The sequence below is a fragment of the Manis pentadactyla genome, chromosome 4, assembly GCF_030020395.1.
Source record: "Manis pentadactyla isolate mManPen7 chromosome 4, mManPen7.hap1, whole genome shotgun sequence".
Lineage (NCBI taxonomy): Eukaryota > Metazoa > Chordata > Mammalia > Pholidota > Manidae > Manis > Manis pentadactyla.
Genome location: NC_080022.1, coordinates 97,709,275 through 97,727,311, shown reverse-complemented (window position 1 = coordinate 97,727,311; position 18,037 = coordinate 97,709,275). Strand labels below are relative to the sequence as shown.

Here is an 18,037-nt window from a genome sequence, read left to right as displayed (position 1 = left end):
CAGGCAATTAGGTTTTACAGAGAACATTTTCCAAAGTTTAAAGAGCCAAATATGTATCTCCAAGGATTTGACAAAAATGTAACTATAATACATGATATAATTTAGAACCTTATGATCAAAGGAAATTTAAATGTTTAAAAATTTATACAAAAAATTTTTATTGTGGAAAAGCATATAAGTAATAAGACTTTCAAGTACAAAATAATTATAATAAAATCATAGAGAGGAGTGGAATTGATATGAATTCAAGAAGAAAAAGGACATATAGCATTTATTATTGTTAGAGAGTGTTCATGTATTTTTCAATGGGTACTGGCAGGTATAAAGTCATTACAATCCATGTGATACACTTAAATATGGGGTATTCTAGTTTTATTTTTGTGTGTTAATTTTGTATCCTGCAATTCATATGCCATGACCAAGTGGAATTCATCCCAGAGATGCAAGGATGGTACAACATCCGAAAATCCATCAACATCATCCACCACATAGTTTTATTTTTAAATGTCTATATAATATATCAATAATCACATTATTTGTGATTATTTAACCTTATGATGTCAACTTAAAAATGTTTCAAGGGATATATAGTTTTTCCAAATTCTTATAGAAGGAATGTGAACAAAAAAATTTTAAGACCACATCTTTAGTGGATAGCCATGGTTGCTACTTGAAAAGACCACCAATATCTGCAATTCTGCCTGTGTGAAGGAGATAAAGCCTTAATTTCCAGTCACCTCAGTCCCTAAAATTAACATAAAATACTGATTTTTCCACTACTATTACCTCGCCAACATCTACACTTGGCTATTAATGTAAACATTAAGCATATAAACTTAAGACAACTCTTTTTTCTTTACTTTTTTCTTTTCATTAAGGTATCATTGATAAACAATCTTATAAAGGTTTCACATGAGCAACATTGTGGTTATTACATTCACTCATATTATCAAGTCCCTACACACACATCCCACTGCAATTACTGTCCATCAGCATAGTAAAATGCTATAGAGTCACTGTCTTCTCTGTGCTACACTGGCTTCCCCATGACACCCCTGTACTGTGTGTGCTAATCGTAATGCCCCTTAGTACACTTCTCCCTCAGTCCCTACCCACCCTCCCTACCCCTTTCCTTAGTCCCTTCTTGGAGTCTGTGAGTCTGCTGCTGTTTTGTTCCTTCAGTTTTGCTTCATTGTTATACTCCACAAATGAGGGAAATCATGTGGTACTTGTCTTTCTCCACCTGGCTTATTTCACTGAGCATAATATCCTCTAGCTCCATCCATGTTGTTGCAAATGGTAGGATTTGTTTTCTTCTTATGGCTGAATATTATTCCATTGTATGTATGTACCACATCTTCTTTATCCATTCATCTACAGATGGACACTTATGTTGCTTCTGTACCATGGCTATTGTAAATAGTGCTGCGATAAACATAGGGGTGCATATGTCTTTTACAGTCTGGGATCTTGTTTTCTTTGGGTAAATTCATAGGAGTGGAATTCCTGGGTCAAATGGTATTTCTATTTTTAGTTTTTTGAGGAACATCCACATTGCTTTCCACAACTGTTACACTAAAATGTTCCATGTACACTTGAAAAGAATATGTATCCTGCTACTTTTGGGTGATGTGTCCTATACATGTCTTTTAGGTCCATCTGTTCTGATGTGTTGTTCAGTACCTCTGTCTCCTTACTTATTTTCTGTCTAGTTGATCTGTCCTGTTGAGTGAGTGGTGTGTTGAAGTCTCCTAAAATGAATGTGTTGCATTCTATTTCCCCCTTTAATTGACAGTATTTTTTTCACATAAGTAGATGCTCCTGTGTTGGGTACATAGATGTTTATAATGGTTATATCCTCTTGTTGGACTGACCCCTTTATCATTATGTAATGTCCTTCTTTGTCTCTTCTTCCTTTCTTTGTTTTGAAGTCTGTTTTGTTGATACAAGTACTACAACTCCTGCTTTTTTCTCCATATTATTTGCATGAAATATCTTTTCCACCCCCTCACTTTTAGTCTGTGTACGTCTTTGGGTTTGAAATGAGTCTCTTGTAGGCAGCATGTAGATGTCTTATTTTTTTATCCATTCTGTAACTCTATGTCTTTTGAGTGGTGCATTCAGTCCATTTACATTTAGGATGATTATTGATAGATATGTACTTATTGCCATTGCAGGCTTTAGATCTGTGGTTACCAAAGGTTCAAGGGCAGCTTCTTTACTATCTAACAGTCTAACTTAATTCGTTTATTATACTATTTCAAACACAATCTACAGGGTTTTTTTGTCTTCTCCCTTCTTTTTCTTCCTCCTCCACTCTTTATGTATTAGGTGTCATATTCTGTACTCTTTGTGTATCCCTTGACTGACTTTGTGGGTAGTTGACTTAATTTTGCATTTGCTTAGTAATTAATTGGTCTACTTTCTTTACTGTGGTTTTATTTTCTTTGGTGATAGCTATTTAGCCTTTGGAGCACTTCCATCAATAGCAGTCCCTCCAAAATACACTGTAGAGACAGTTTGTAGGAGGTAATCCCTCAACTTTAGCTTATCTGGAAATTGTTTAACCCGTCCTTCAAATTTAAATAATAATCTTGCCAAGTAGAGTATTCTTGGTTCCGAGGCCCTTCTGTTCCACTCCATTAAATATATCATGCCACTCTCTTCCGGTCTGTAAGGTTTCTGCTGAAAAGTCTGAATGACAACCTGATGGGTTTTCCTTTGCATGTGATCTTTTTTCTCTCTCTGGCTGCTTTTAATACTGTGTCCTTGTCCTTGATCTTTGCCATTTTAATTATTACATATCTTGGTGTTGTCTTCCTTGGGTCCCTTGTGTTGAGAGATCTGTGCACCTCCATGGCTGAGAGACTGTTTCCTTCCCCACACTGGGGAAGTTTTCAGCAAATATTTCCTCAAAGACACTTTCTATTTCTTTTTGTCTCTCTTCTTTTGGTACCCCAATAATGCAAATATTGTTCTGTATGGATTTGTCACACAGTTCTCCTAATATTCTTTCATTCCTAAAGATCCTTTTTTCTCTCTGTGCTTCCGCTTCTTTGTATTCTTGTTCTCTAATTTCTATTTCATTTACTGCCTCCTTTACCTCATCTAATTTGCTTTTAAATCCCTCCATTGTATGTTTCATTTCAGATACAGTATTTTTTGAAGTTTCTATCTCTTTCTTGAAGTCTTCCCTGAGGTGTTGAATATTTTTTTTTCTGTAGCTCCATGAGCATGTTTATGATTTCTATTTTGAAATCTTTATCAGGACAATTGGTGATTTCAGTTTCATTTAGCCCTCTTTATGGTGTTTGAGGGATTTTGGTTTGTACCAGGTTCTTTTGCCCTTTCATATTCCTAATGATTGCTATGGAATAATAACTTTGTGTCAATGGCACTCTCTAGTGCCCAGAAGCTCTACTCTCTGAAGCTGCCCATCCCCTAGAAGGAAGGCAGGGGTTACATGCATGTGGCATCAGTGCCTGCCAGGAGGGAAGAGCTCTTTCCTGCTTCCTGGCTGCAGTGCCTGCCTCCACTGCCTCAGTGGGCCAAGCCCACAGGGAGGAGCCTCTATGTATGTCCTTGTAGCTGCCGTAGGTGGGGTTGCCCTCTGGCTGGCCTGGTGTGATGGCTGGGGCAGCAGGTTTGCGAACCAGTGCTAGCCAGGAGGAAGGAGTGGCAGGCTGCACATCGCAGTGAGGGGACTCAGCACTGTGTTGCCAGCCAGGGGGATGGAGTGCCTGAAGTTCCTGGAAGTTCCCAACCTGCATAGTTGAATGTGCCGGGACCATTTTATCCACCTGTCCTTTCTCCTGAGTGGCAAGTTCTGTGTAATCCTTGCCCTCTTGCTGTTGGGAAGTCTTTGAAAGTGCCTGCCTTTCTTTTGTCCCAGAGCGGCCAGTTGTAGGTACCTGCTCTCCACAAGCAGCTGGAATCTCAGTTTCTCCAAGTATTCCACCTGTCTTTGCTTTCCAACCCCACTAATCTCCAGAGCAACATGTAATGTGGGTTCATACTCCTACAGTAGATCTCTAGGGGTGGGTATTTAGCAGTTATGGGCTACTACTTCCTCCCCGCTCCGTTTCTCTTCCTCCTGCCATTGAGTTGAGGGAGGGGAGGGCTTGGGTCCTGCTGGGTCGCATCTTTACTATTTTACTCTTTTCCATGAGGTCTTCTCATTTCCACAGATGTAGGCCATCTATTACAGTCTTCTTTCCAGTCACTCTTTCAGGATTAGTTGTTATTTGCTGTATTTTCATGTTATATGTGATTTTGGGAGGAAGTTTCTGCCTCACTCCTCATACCACTATCTTGTTTAATCCACCCCTTTTTCTTATATTTGCAATTAAACCACTTTTTACAACCATACCTAAGATCCTTGGGTTTCCCACCACCATTCCTTAGTATATTTAACACAGCAGATATATATCACAATGAACTCACTTCAGTGCTGAAGAACTGGCTATTTCTCAAACCCTTATTAATAGTGATTTTCTTCTGCCTATCAATGTGGTAAGTAAAAACTGCAATAGTACAGTGTTTAAGAGCTAGAGTTGAGTTTGAAACCCAACTTTGTTACTTACTAGTTAGGTGACTTAGGGCATGATACTTGATTCCCCTTTGCCTTGATTCCTTTGTTTTTAAAATAAGCTGATAATAGTACCTGTCTCACAGAGTGATTGGGAAGATCGAATTAGTACATTTATACACACTGCTTAAAACATTGCTTAGTTCCTAGTAAGTGCTATGCAAGCATTGCTATTATTTGAGAAATTGCTTAAGACACCTGTGACACCAAGGCCACTCATTCAGTCATACTGTCATTACAGAATAAATATTAATATTTACAGTATGTCAGACAATGTGCTAGCTGACAGAGGTAAAGGAGAATATAGTCCCTGCTTTCCAAAGTTTCACACAATATTGGGGAGAACAAACATTAAAGCAACATGATAATATTAAAAAACAAATGTTTGTAATTGCATAAATTTAACTAAAACTGTTTCATTGAGGTTTGGACTAAGTACTATAGAACTTCCGAAAACAAAGTATTTAAATCTGACAGGAGATCCCAGAGAAGGATTTCTAGACAATGTGACTTTTAATCTGGGTCTTGATAAAGTAGGAAGGATAAAAGTGGAAGCATAGATAAGGAGGGAGAGGGCATTCAAAGTAGAAGAATAATTATGATAAAGATCCCATCTTCAAGCCAAACATTTAGGAGTATCAACACTATCTTCTATAGAGAAGAGCTCAGAGAGAACTATAATAGACATTTCCATGATCTTCTACTACTTTATGTGCATCTATAATTTATGAATGGAATAAAATATACCCCATTTTCTTTATGTGGCATGCTCCAATAGTTAAACTTAGTGTTACTCTTTTATGTATAATTATAGGTGTTAATTTTCCAGACCCAAACTGGGTACACTGTTCTCTGCTTAAGCAGTTGTTGTATTTGATCTGAAAGATTTTTTTAAGTAATAAAAGAAACGATTTTTATAAAATATTTTAAATTCTTTATAAGAAGAAAAAGTAGTGTAACAACCTAGTTTACAGTCATAATTAGTTTCAATTTAATCTGGGTTTCTTATCAATGATGCAAACAACTCCAAGCCAAATAACTTTGAATATTACAATAATTTTTTTAAATGTTTAAAATAATATTCATGACCACTGTTTACCAATGAACAGATATGACACGTACCTATGTCTGAAGGACGTAAAAAGTCTGTGTCACACGTGAAAAAGGTCTGATGGTCCTGAGCTGATAAATTCATGTCATAGTATGTAAGTGGTTCTTTACCAGTCACCCAAGTGTATCTTTAAAAAACACAAGAAAATATGTAAACTGAACGTGAGAGAGCATCTGTCTGCTATAACAGACACTATTTAAAATTTGAAAATATACTTCTACAAATTCTATTTCAGGATGCTTAAAAAGCTTTTTAAAATCAGTAAGACAAGCGATAACGTATAAAACCTACTTAGGGTATGATAATACAATATCAAATACCAAAGGGAAAAGGCTGCATTATTCAACAATGCTTCAAAACTGGATTTGAAGGGATAAAACAATTTGACTTAGATATATACCTTATTAAACATACTTAAATTCTCAGTGAGTTAGAATTAAGTATTAAAAGTCAACATCAAAGAAACTAGAAGAAAACACAGGTGGATTTTTACTAGATGTCAAGATGATAAAGGGCTTTCAAAGCATAAAGGCAAAGAGAACCTTTTTCCAGATTTTACTAAATTAGAAATTTAAACTTTTTTATCTCTCTGAAACCTACAATAATTAATAGCAAGTTAACTAACTGGCTAATATATTTTTTAAGGTCCAGTATCATTGGTAATTAACATGTAGTCAGTTAAAATTATGAATTTTTACTCTCGATCCATCAAAATGGCAAATATATGTTGTCAAGGGTAAGGTGGAATGTGGATTCACACATACTTCTGGTATAAACGTGAACTGGCATTTACATTTCTCTTTCCAGAAATCAATTAGGTTGTATCTATCAAGAGTTTTAAAAATATCCACCTAGTTAGGGGATGAGTACATGGAATTCTATTACACCATTCTCTCTTTAATTTTTGAAATTTTCCATAATTAAAAAAAAATTAAAAGAAAAAAAAACCTGTTCACACTTTTTGATTCAGTAATCCCAGTGCTATAAATCAACCCTAAGGAAATAATCATATATGTTTAATAACTACAGGCTAAACATTTATATATAAAGATATCCCTCTAATGTAATGTTAATGGTGAACTGTAATCTGTAACCTAGAGGAGAGCAGAAGGTATGGTACCTCCATATAACAGAATATAGAATATAGTACAAGCATAAAAAATCATTAAAGAAACTCATGTTTTGAAGATATTCTGTGGGAAATTCACACGTCAGAAAAAAAGGATGTATAATTATATACACATCATAATGTTCAAGTTTTGTTTCGATATATGAATATAAAAGAGAGACTGGGTGGAAATACAAATAGAAGTTATCACTTAATGGTAGAAAAAAGTGATTTTTACTTTCTATTTTATACATCTCTTTAATTTCCAATTTTCTACAATGAATATACTTCATTTTATAATCCAAAAATTAAACATTTTAAAAGCACATAAGTGTTATTTATATATATGATCAAAGATTTTAAGTTATTTAATAAGATAAATTACATTACTATTTAAAATTTTTAGCTATTTTGTGAGAAATTATCATGAAAGAAAAAGAATATCATGAAGGAAAAATTCTTGTTCTTTTAGCAAAGTTGTGCTACACATCCTAAAATCATAAAATTTATTAACAACCTGCATTATTTCCAAAATGATTTAAGCACTTAAAAAATATAATGTACAATGTCAGTAACTTAAATTGGACGTAAACAAAGACTTATAAAGTAAAAATAAGGATTGGGCCTTGGAGCCTGGAATGAAGTTAAAAAATAAAATGCATACCATAGTTGTATATACTTGCTAAGGGTTGGCTACAATATGACTTTAAGCTTTCTAGAAACACACAATGATTATCAATGCAATTTAGACTTTTACATTAAGACAAACTAATCATTCAAAAAGAAGCATAAATAGGGTGAGGGGATAAAGGAACACAAAAATTCTCAATCATAATATAAGCTGGTCACAGGGATAGTAGTACACCATGGAGAATATAGCCAATGACTGTAATATCTTCCTATGTAACAGATAGTAACTGCACTAGTCAGGGGGAGGATTCAGTAAAATGAGTAACTGTTGAACCACTGTGTTGTATATTTGAAACCAATATATGATTGTATATCAACTACACTACTTCAATTTTTTAAAAAAATTTCACATTACTAATAGAGAAAAAAGTGGAAGAAGAAAAAGAAGCGTAAGTATTTCTGATACTAAGAAATTTTCTCTTTAAGATCTTCATGAAGTGGACACTGTGTAATATAATAAGGAATAGCCTAAAACCTTTTTATTTTAATAAACACAGTGAGAAGTTGAAGGACCTGTTTCTTGCAGAATTCTTTAATACAGGGTAAAGACATCTCTCATGAAGCCTAGATTTCCCTTCCCAGGATGTTACTGTCCTGCACTATTAAGTCGTTAAGCACAGGGATTATTGCTTAATCATTCTGTATTCTCATCATTTTGCACAGTGCCCACACATACATAGTATATACATGTTTCTTGTTCAACGAATTAAATGCCCCAGAGTACCTCCAGGCAAAATACAGCTCTTCTCAGAACAAAAGTAAAGTATCTTTGGTCATAAGTTTCAAAGATATTTTCTCATTGAGGGTAAAAACTGGAAGAGAGACACAGTAGTGCAGATAGGAAATGACAATAAAAATACAATATAAAAACACTATACCCTGTACTGTTGCACAAATAAAGTTCATATTCACATTGAGATTGTTACTTTCTAGTGAATCCTCAAATTTTGAAACTGAGCACAGATGCCTAGGAATATGCTGACACTTGTAATTTTCTCTTAATCTCATTAATTCTTTGAAAAGGCTTTCTGCCATGTGACCAAATATATACTTATTATATATTATAAACAAATGGTTTAAAGAAATGTTTCTCATGATTATAAAAACAGTCAAGATAACTAAACCTTGGGTTAATCATTTTATCTATTATATATCAGTATCTCCAACTAGAAAAGCTCCAATATATTTATAAAAATAAATGTTTCTATAATCCTTTTATTCTAAAACCAGTGCCATAATTATGCTGAAAGCAAAACGTAATACCTTCTGTATTCTGCTCCTCTGAAAAGATTTAGAGGGTTTCTCCATACCTTGCATTCTAAAAAACAAGGGGACAGGTGCGAAATGACACAGTTTAATTAACTGCAGTTAAATTCTAGTTTCACCTAACATTTTTGTAAGGTTACTGTCTACTATGCACAGTGCTGGCCACACATAACACAAAGATGGATAGGACTGCATCACCCCTGCTGTCACACAGCATACCATTAAATCTCATCATTCCCCTATTTCTGTCTTCACAGCATTTGGCTCATAAAGTCAATTACAGCACTTATCAATTATAATGTGATTATCAGTTTGGTTTTCAGTTGCTCCCTTTAAATATGAGGTCTTAAGTGTTAAAATTAGTTAAGTGTCCAGTAAATAACTGAACACAGTTCGGTTGCTTTTGTATTCCTGGAGCCTAACAGCATTGGAACTAATAATTGAATTAAATGTAGTATGAGAGTTCATCACATAAATTACCACCTAGCTGTGTGATAAGTACTATAGAAGAGATACGTTTTGTTGCAAAGAAAAAAATTAAGTGATTAATTTTGATCTGGGAAAACAGAGTAGGCTTTAGAAAGGAGGTGACATTTGAACTGATACTGAATCACTGTAAAAGATGAGTAAAAGGTTCCCAGATGAAGAACATGCTAAGCACAAAGCATTGGTAGGCTGGAGTACAGAGTAAGGGGTGAGAAGGAGAGTTATAAATGAGACTAGAAAATAGAATGGGAGAAATTGATGAAGGAGCTTCTATACTACATAAAGGAGTTGGGATATTATCCTTCGTCAATCAGAAGCCATCAAAGTTTTATAAGCAGAAAAATAACAATTATCAGATCTTTCTTTAAAGCAGAAGTTCTTAGCATATGATCATGGAACTGCAAAGTAACAACTCTTCCCAAAATAAATTCCAAGACATTACTTGTCCTTTTAACTGTGTTGACTTGAACTCAGTCCTGAGAGTGAGGCTTCCTTAAATTTTGTGCACCAGGCACCTGACTTGCCTGACATTAGTCTCAGTCCTGCAAAGTTGAGCTGCTGGTGTGAAATCAATGATAGGTAAAACTGCCAATGCTTTAGCTTGACTTAAGGCAGTGACACCAAAATGTACTAGTCGTCACTGGATTCTTTACCCCCTAACCCCAGTAAGATAAGGCAATACCACATATGATGATTGTCTCTAATTTAAGCAATTATTTTTTAGCTTAACTGGCCTGGTTTGCTTTTTTTTCACGGAACATGATTTTTTACTTGAAAGAGCCTCCAAGGGACAAAGTTTTGGTTATTCAGAGGCATACCTAGCAGACATTTTTTCAGAGGTGAACAAAGTGGCCTGTCAACTTCAAGGGAGAAAAAAAAACAGTATTTGCTGCTTATGATAAAATCTGAGTTTTCAAGTAAATATTAGAATTTTGAAAAACCTGTATCTGCTACCATGAGCTTGGCAATTTCTCAACACTTAAAACTTTTGAGAGACTGATGGTGACATTAACAAATGTGATTTTTACAAATCATAAAATGTGTCAACATTTGGAAGATATGCATAATTCACTGAACAAGTATTTTCTAAATGACCAGGGCACAATATTATAAAATTATACATAAGTAAATGACTCATTCAAGATGTAAGATATACCAATAGATTTTAATGTAATAGAGCACGAAAAGTTCACTGTATAGTTTCTGATTCCATAGACTTTAATAAAGCACCTCTTAGTAAGGTTTAGTACAGTATCAAAAAAGAATATCCTCAATTTTCTGAAAAGGTTATTGAAATACTCTGCCCTTTTCCCATTACAAATCTGTGTGAGCCCAGATTTTCTTCATATACTTTAACCAAAACAACATATCACAACAGATAACACAGAAGCAGATATGAGAATAAGCTGTCTTTTATTAAATTAGACATTGAAGAGATTTAAACAATGGCAGTCTTCTGACTAAGATTTTCTTGTTTTGGAAAATATTTTTCATAATTGTCAGCTCATGCTGATATAGCAAAACACCACAGACTGGTTGGCTTAAACAGAAATTTATTTTCTCACAGTTCTGAGGGCTGGAGGCCCGACTTCAGAGTGCCTTCATGGTCAGGTTCTGGTGGGAGCTCCCTTCTTAACTTGCATATGGCTGCTTTTTCCCTAAGTCCTTATATGTCCCTTCACAAGGTGGAGAGAGAAACTCATCTCTCTCTATTCCTCCTCTTATAAGGCTACTAATCCTATCAGATTAGGACCCCACCCTATGGTCTCATTTAACTTTAATTATCGCCTACAAATCCTACCTCCAAATATAGTTACATGAGAAATTAGAGCTTAAATATCTGGGGAAGAAGGGACACAGTTCAGTCCATAAAAATACAATAACAAGCAATGGGTTTACTGTTGTTTTTAAAAGAATTAATAAATAATTTAAATAATATTTTTTAAAATTCTGCTTTAATTTCTAATATGGTAAATATGGAAGATATGATCGATATTTATAAACAAAAGCTCTTTGAGATTCTCAATAATTTTTAAGAGTGTAAAGGATTCCTGAATTCAAAAAATTTGAGAACCACTGTTTTACACAGTTAAGGGGAGAGGACATATTAAAAAGGGAAGTATCAAAGTCAGAGAAACCAGTTAGGGTACTATTGCAATAGTCTTACTGAGATACTGAGGACCTAGATATGGGGCAATGAATGCTGAAATAAAAGAAGGTAGAATGGAATCAGGATAATTTTTGAGGGGAATCAAATCAAATATGATATAGGTCAACTGCTTGGAGAATGAAGGAAAATAAAAGAGAAATAATCTGAAAAAACTCAAGTTTCTAGTATGGGAACTAGGTATCATTAATAGATTTCAGGATTGTGGGAGGGAGGCCTATTCAAAGAAGATAATTAGTTTGATCTTGGGAGGAGTGAATTCAAGGTGCCTAGGACCATCAAAGGTGGAGATTTCTTTAGCAGAGCTAGAAATATGGATCTAGAACTTAAAAGACAGTGTGGGGGTAACATTCTCTTTTAAATTGAAAACTGGTTCTACCAGCATATATGTCTGTGGAAGGTAACATTATAGAATGAGATGCAGTTACCACGAGCAAGAAGTTTAACCAAAGGAGAACTCTGACTCACTTTTGAGGTCAATTCAAGCATCTCTCCTGTAAAACATTTTGTGAAACTCCTTCCAATAATTACTAACTACTCCTTCTTTTGCCACCACAGTATTTTCTACACACTCTATTAAAATTTTTTATATCTTTTGCCATCATTTACATGTATGTCTGTATCCTCTACCAGGCTGGAATGTTATCTTCACTCTCATTATAATGGTATACTCAATCATACAATAGGGAATAAGATTATATAATGCATTACTGTTATAATTATTTACATACTGAACTCCAAGCTTCTTGAGGACACATCTATGTTATATTCATCTTAACGTCTCATTCTTAGGAATTCTATAATTATTTAATGAAAGGGACAAAATGAGAAGGGGAAAGAAAATTACCATTATTCCCTCCTGCACTCTTGAATGGCTGCCAATTCCATCCCTACTATTCCTGGTCAATGCCCACTAATGCTTCAGAGCTCAGTTTAAATGGTACTTTCTCAGAGATTTTCCTTGACCATATCTAGAAAGTGCCAGCAATTGTACTCATATTGAACTTTTCTAATAAAATAACTCTAATGGTTAGGTTTATTGAACAAATGAAACATTTCAGCATTCTGTGGAATTAACTCATTTGTATTATCACTGTATGAGTATCACTGATACCAAATGAAAGGAACAATAATAAAGAAATATTTCTATTTGGCTTTGAAAATGTTACTTTCCTAATTGCCTATCATTAATAATATATACTTTGTATTACTATATACATATAGACAGTCCATAATATGACAGTGGAATACCCATACAGGAATAACTGAGATTTTGATGTTTTTGTAAGTATATTGAGAAGAAAAAAGTTTTCCTAACTTTGCTGTCTTGGCAGAGATAGCTAATTGTCTCTGTTCTCTCCTTTATCTAATAAGAGCTCCTGATTATTAGCTGGACACATGTACACTGAGAAAATGATTGCAATTTCTAGCTTCCCTTTCAGCTATTTACAGCTATTTGGCAAAGGTCTGAACGGCAGATAATAAATTGAAATAATATGTAACACTCTGAGAAGTGTCCTTGGCTGCTGGGGGTAGGTTAGAGGGAAAGGGTGTCCTTCTGGCCTGTTCTTCTTCCTGCTGATTGTAATGTGGTTATGATGGCTGAAGCCAGAGCATCTGTGTTGGACCACGAGGAAAAACTGCAATTGGAGACAGCAGGCTAATGAAGTAGGAGTCGGGTCTCTGTTGATCATTGCTCTCCACCTCAGCCATGGATTACCTATATTTACATGAAAGACAAACTTCTCTCTGTTGTGCATTTTCTACCTCTCACAGACAAATACCAATCTTAACTATACAGCTCTAAAAACACATTAGACAAATAGTCACCTGACAAATTCTGTCTGCTGGTTTCACCTTCTCTGTCGCTGGAAGGAGAACCTGGCTCCGAAATGCTGTTTTCTGTTCCACCCATCAGTGGCCGCAAATGGTTTACAGATACTTGCTCAATAAAAGATATGCCATGCTTATGGAAGTACCACCATTCAAATATCTATGACAAACAGAAAACATCCTTAACTTTAAATAGAATTGATCAGCACATACATGAGCTCAATTAAAACATTCTCTCAAGATGTTCCTGTTTAGCATTTTAAATACCCTCATTCCCCAAAATAAGCCAAAGACAAGATTCCCCAATAACACATGCTAAGCAAAAGTAAAATACCTTTTTTATAGCTTTGTCATGAAATTTAGACAAGCTTAGGCAAAACTAGGAGAAATACATCTATAAGTAAAGCATTAGGAAACAGTAAGATTATAAATAATCTCTTATGTTACATTGTCATTTTATTCTATCTGCATAATTAAAAGAAAGGCAATATTGAAACAACTAGCAAGGTGGATTAAACACCAGACTAAGGCTAAGATGTCCACATTTGACTCCCAGTTCAGCTGTTTGCTTTGGGCAAGTCACTTGAGCTCTAACATCTCAGACTCTCAATGTCCTATCTATTAAATATAGTTAACAAGAATTATAAGTGCCTTTAAACAATAAAGTACTATTCCAGTATTTGGCAGTATTATTACTGTAGGTTAAGAGGCTGGTTCCCATACTGAACCACTTAAAAATCAGGATATTCCCTTCTTTCTGTTTCCATGGTTTATAAAAAGAGGAAATACAAAAAGAGGAATCAAAGCCTTCTGTGCTGAATTGGAATGTTTCATATATGGAGGCTCCAGCCTCCTCAACTCCCTTTGCCTGGCTCCTTTCGGCTTCAGCTTACATGACAGATCCTCAGGGAACATTTCCTGATCTCACAGAAGGAAAGGCTGTGTTATGCATTCCCTTTGGATCTCAGGTTTTCCTTTGAGCATCATCTTTTCACTTGTAATAATTAAACAACTGGATTTGTTGCTATTCTTCAAGTTCCCCAGCACACTATCTCCTACCTCTTTAGGTAGAAGTAAAACACAAGCATCATAACTAGCTTCCTTATTTCAGGTTGTAAAAGAAATTATAAACATAATAACTTTTGCTAATAAAAACTTACCAACATTGCAAGGGTAATGATACCATTTAACCTTTAAAATGTTACTTTAATTCCCTAACTTTTGTTAAGTTTAAAACTCTAATTTAAAAAGAGTAACAAACTTTAAAAAACGTTTTATATATTGTATGTGTAAGTTATGCGTTATATTTAACATACGTAAGTTTTCTCCCCCCTTATCAATGAGGAAACTAAATAAGAGAATTTATGTACTGACCAAAGTTATCAGCTAGTAAGTGGTAGAGTCAAGATACAAAACTACATCTGGTTCCTAGATCAATGCTCTTTCCACTACAACAGCTGTTTAAAGATAGTTTATCTTCTTTATTTAGACTTTTATATGCTATTGACTAGAGTTTCTAAAATATGCTTAATTACGGGTGGGCTTTATAAATCAAGAAATTTTGAGGCTTATATTAACATATAGTTTTCATCCTAAATTCAGTACTTTTAAGTGGAGAGAAAAATCCCTCTTTTGTCCGACATTTCATTTTAACAAAATGGTCAAGTGTTAGTCCCTATTTAAAAACAAACCTTCCACTACAAATGCCATTATTTCTACTACAGTTGAAGAGCACCACCTAGAGATGAGAAAAAAAGCACGAAAAAATTCATTGGCTGTGCATGCTATTATACTTTCTAAAAGTTTTATCTGCAGCAGTATTTTTCCAAAGTTTATACCAGGAAACACTAGTTTCTAGAGATGTTTATAATACAGATTATAAAATTTAAAACAGTTTTTAAATTAAAAATGAAAGCTTGGTCAAATAAGACAAGGAAAAAGCTGAATTAAAGTTACAAGGTTTCTTTATTGTTGGGTTTCTCCAAATCACAATGGCCAAAATGCACTAAGTGCTCACCCTGAGCTAGCAGCCATGTTGTTGCAAGCTTTTACACACGTTATTTCATTTACTACTCACAATCCTATGAAGGTGATACTATTGTTATCCCTATTTTACATGTGAGGAAATTGGGAGCTTAAAAATGTTAATTAACTTGCTCAAAGTCACCCAACTGAAGTGATGGTTAGCCTGGTTCTGAAACCGTTCTTGAACACTCCAGAGAAGGTAATTGGCAGCCCATTGGCTGAATCCAAGACACAGATAAATTTATAGTTTGCTCAATGGTGCCACCATTTTGAAGTATTGGGAGATTGTATATAAAAACTTGTATATCCAGTTTCTATACAAGTCCATATAGCAACAACTAGCTTTTAACCCCTTCTTGAAGGAGCATGTACTGTCCAGATTATCTAGTTCTCAAAGCAAATAAGGAATTTAATTCTTACACTGCCCATTTCACTCATTTCTGTTACTAAACCGGGCCTTGCAGGCATTAAGTTTGCAACCCATCCCCCAGCCCTCTGGCCCCCACCTCCTATAGTATACAATAGTCTTTTATACACAAATGATACTGCCAATTTCTAATAGTGGAAAGGAAGATGCAGTGTTTTTTCAAATGCTGAACATATCTTGAGAAGGCTGATCTAACAGTATTTATAATTATTTTAACCATATAAAGAGATTTGATCTTTAGATAAATACCAAAGCATGAAGGAAATGGAAACTACTTACAAATATTAGTCCTGATATCAAAGAAGATGTCCCTGTAAGTGCCACATAGAATTTGGGCGTCAAAGAATTTAAGAATACTGTTACTGTAAAAAGGGGGGAAAAAATTAAAGTTTAAAAATATGCAAATTCAAAGTACTCGTTACACATATGCAGGTGTCTTTATGAGTGGAGGAATGTTAGTATTAATATCTAGCATGAGATTCATTTGAGAAACCTGTAATTTTTTTAAAAGCTACTTTAAATTCCCATGTATACTTTAAAAATGCCTTCCCACATGAAAGGGTAGGGTTTTACACTATCGATTTGTTAAATAAGCAAATCAAAATGTGCTAATTTAGCTTGTTTTTGAGACTTTAAGAACTTATAAAAAAATCTAATTTAGATAAGAACTGCAAATCTACAAGGATAAACTAAACAAACATCATTATAAAAGGACGTTTAAGACCAGTCCCCTAATTATTTTGGTGAGATACAAAACAGCCTTCCATATTAGAGGGAAGAACACAGTATATATTTTTGGTATGTCAGCTAGAGAGGCAAAATAGCCCAAAGAGAGTAGCAAAACAGAGCTCCCTGCACCTGAACTCATTGAAAGCTTGGACCAGATTCTTCACTTCAAATAAATCTCTCTGAAACTGTGTTTCAGAAAGAAATACAAATCTTTAATAGTCAACTACTCTTAATTTAGAGATGTGCCTAGTTAACATTTACAAAAATGTATGATAAACTCAATGAACATTTCACTGAGTGTACTAGTAAGCACCTCATTCGCTCATTACAAAGACCTCTTTCAGTCTAGGAAGGCCAAATTTATTTAGCTTGTTGTAGTGTGTTACATCTAAATTTACATAGTACGTATGTTCTAAAATGCCCAAAATACTTCAGAACATTATCTCACAGTCTTTCCTGTCACCTCATCTAATGGAAAAAGGGACAGCTTTTTTGCTACAGAAAAATAAACCACGGTACTGAGAATCAGTGATCACCTAAAAGAAATACTTGCATCTCGTTCTGAGGTTGCTGTTCAGAGCTTGAGTAGAAATACTGTAATAACATGGTAAAACGCCCTGGCTTCCATACACTTTGTTCTGGCTACAGCTAAATGGTAGGATTCGCCAGAAGCCATGGGGATCATTACTTCTTACACATCGTTGTATCTTCAGCCCTTATTACATAGCAAGCTCTTTACAAACACTAAAGAACTAAGGGAAGAACCCACTGCCGCTTGTGGTTCTCTTTCTCTCTACTTCCTGTACTGTTCTTTTTTATTACCTAAGATAAAGCCTAAAACAAAGAACAGACAAAAATAACACGAAAACTATTTCTTGACAATAGTATTTTAAAACATGAAAACGGTTGGCTAAAATCATGGTAAGATTTTTGAATACTGAAGCACTCATTTTATTAACTGGGCGTGGATACTCTTAAGCTGAGCAGCGGCAGACTGAAAAGAGTGATTTTCAAGGGATCCTAACAATGGTAGGGGTGTATATTGAATTCTGCGTCCAAGTCTTAAAATACTTTGATCTGTTCTACCACCTGTGAGGCTCACAGCTTGCCAGGCGGCTTTTGCTCCCTAGACTAGGGAAGAACAGAGGGCGGATCCTAAAAGACGTTAGGGAGGAGCCGACAGCTGCAACTCAGGTTTGACAATCAGCTGCGGAGTTGCCGCCTAAGAGAAAAAGAATCCACTTGATCGCCCACCACCGACTCATTCTCTGAAGCCCTCCAGTGACTACTGAGAGTCTCTGTCCTTTGGTTCCTAGCTCCGGGCACTTCTCCTGGGCCCCCCACCCGTCCTCAGGGAGGTCTGGGCCTCTCACCCGCTGCCAAATTCTCACACAGCCTCAGCGGGACCCTCAGAGCGTAAAGCAGCCCCAGTCCCGCCACGAACCACAACGAGGCCCCAGTCCCCGCCAGCCCGGCTCGCAGCCGCTCCCTCCAGCCCAGCGGCGGGCTCAAGCCGGGAGCGGTCACTGGAGGAGATGCCGCAGCAGTCGCTGCTTCACTCAAGCCGTCGCCGTCCGCCATCTTGTCCTTCCCTTTGGCGCCGGGAG

At 35.6% G+C, this 18,037-nt stretch overlaps 1 protein-coding gene across 13 annotated transcripts in view; it reads right to left on the bottom strand.

Moving 5' to 3' along the window:
- Positions 1–18,037, bottom strand: part of ST7L (suppression of tumorigenicity 7 like) — a 177,920-nt gene that overhangs the window by 156,334 nt on the left and 3,549 nt on the right. For 12 of the 13 annotated variants that reach the window (XR_008997084.1, XM_036921525.2, XM_057500532.1 and 9 more), the window contains exons 2-6: positions 17,804–18,037; positions 15,981–16,063; positions 13,247–13,409; positions 8,761–8,815; positions 5,711–5,826 (exon numbers count right to left, since the gene is read on the bottom strand). Coding sequence is in view for 12 of the 13 variants with exons in the window: in XM_036921525.2 (XP_036777420.2) it covers positions 5,711–5,826; positions 8,761–8,815; positions 13,247–13,409; positions 15,981–16,063; positions 17,804–18,037 (651 nt within the window). In the remaining variant the exon portion in view is untranslated. The remainder of the gene's footprint in view (positions 1–5,710; positions 5,827–8,760; positions 8,816–13,246; positions 13,410–15,980; positions 16,064–17,803) is intronic. The other variant, XM_057500535.1, reaches the window with a different exon arrangement.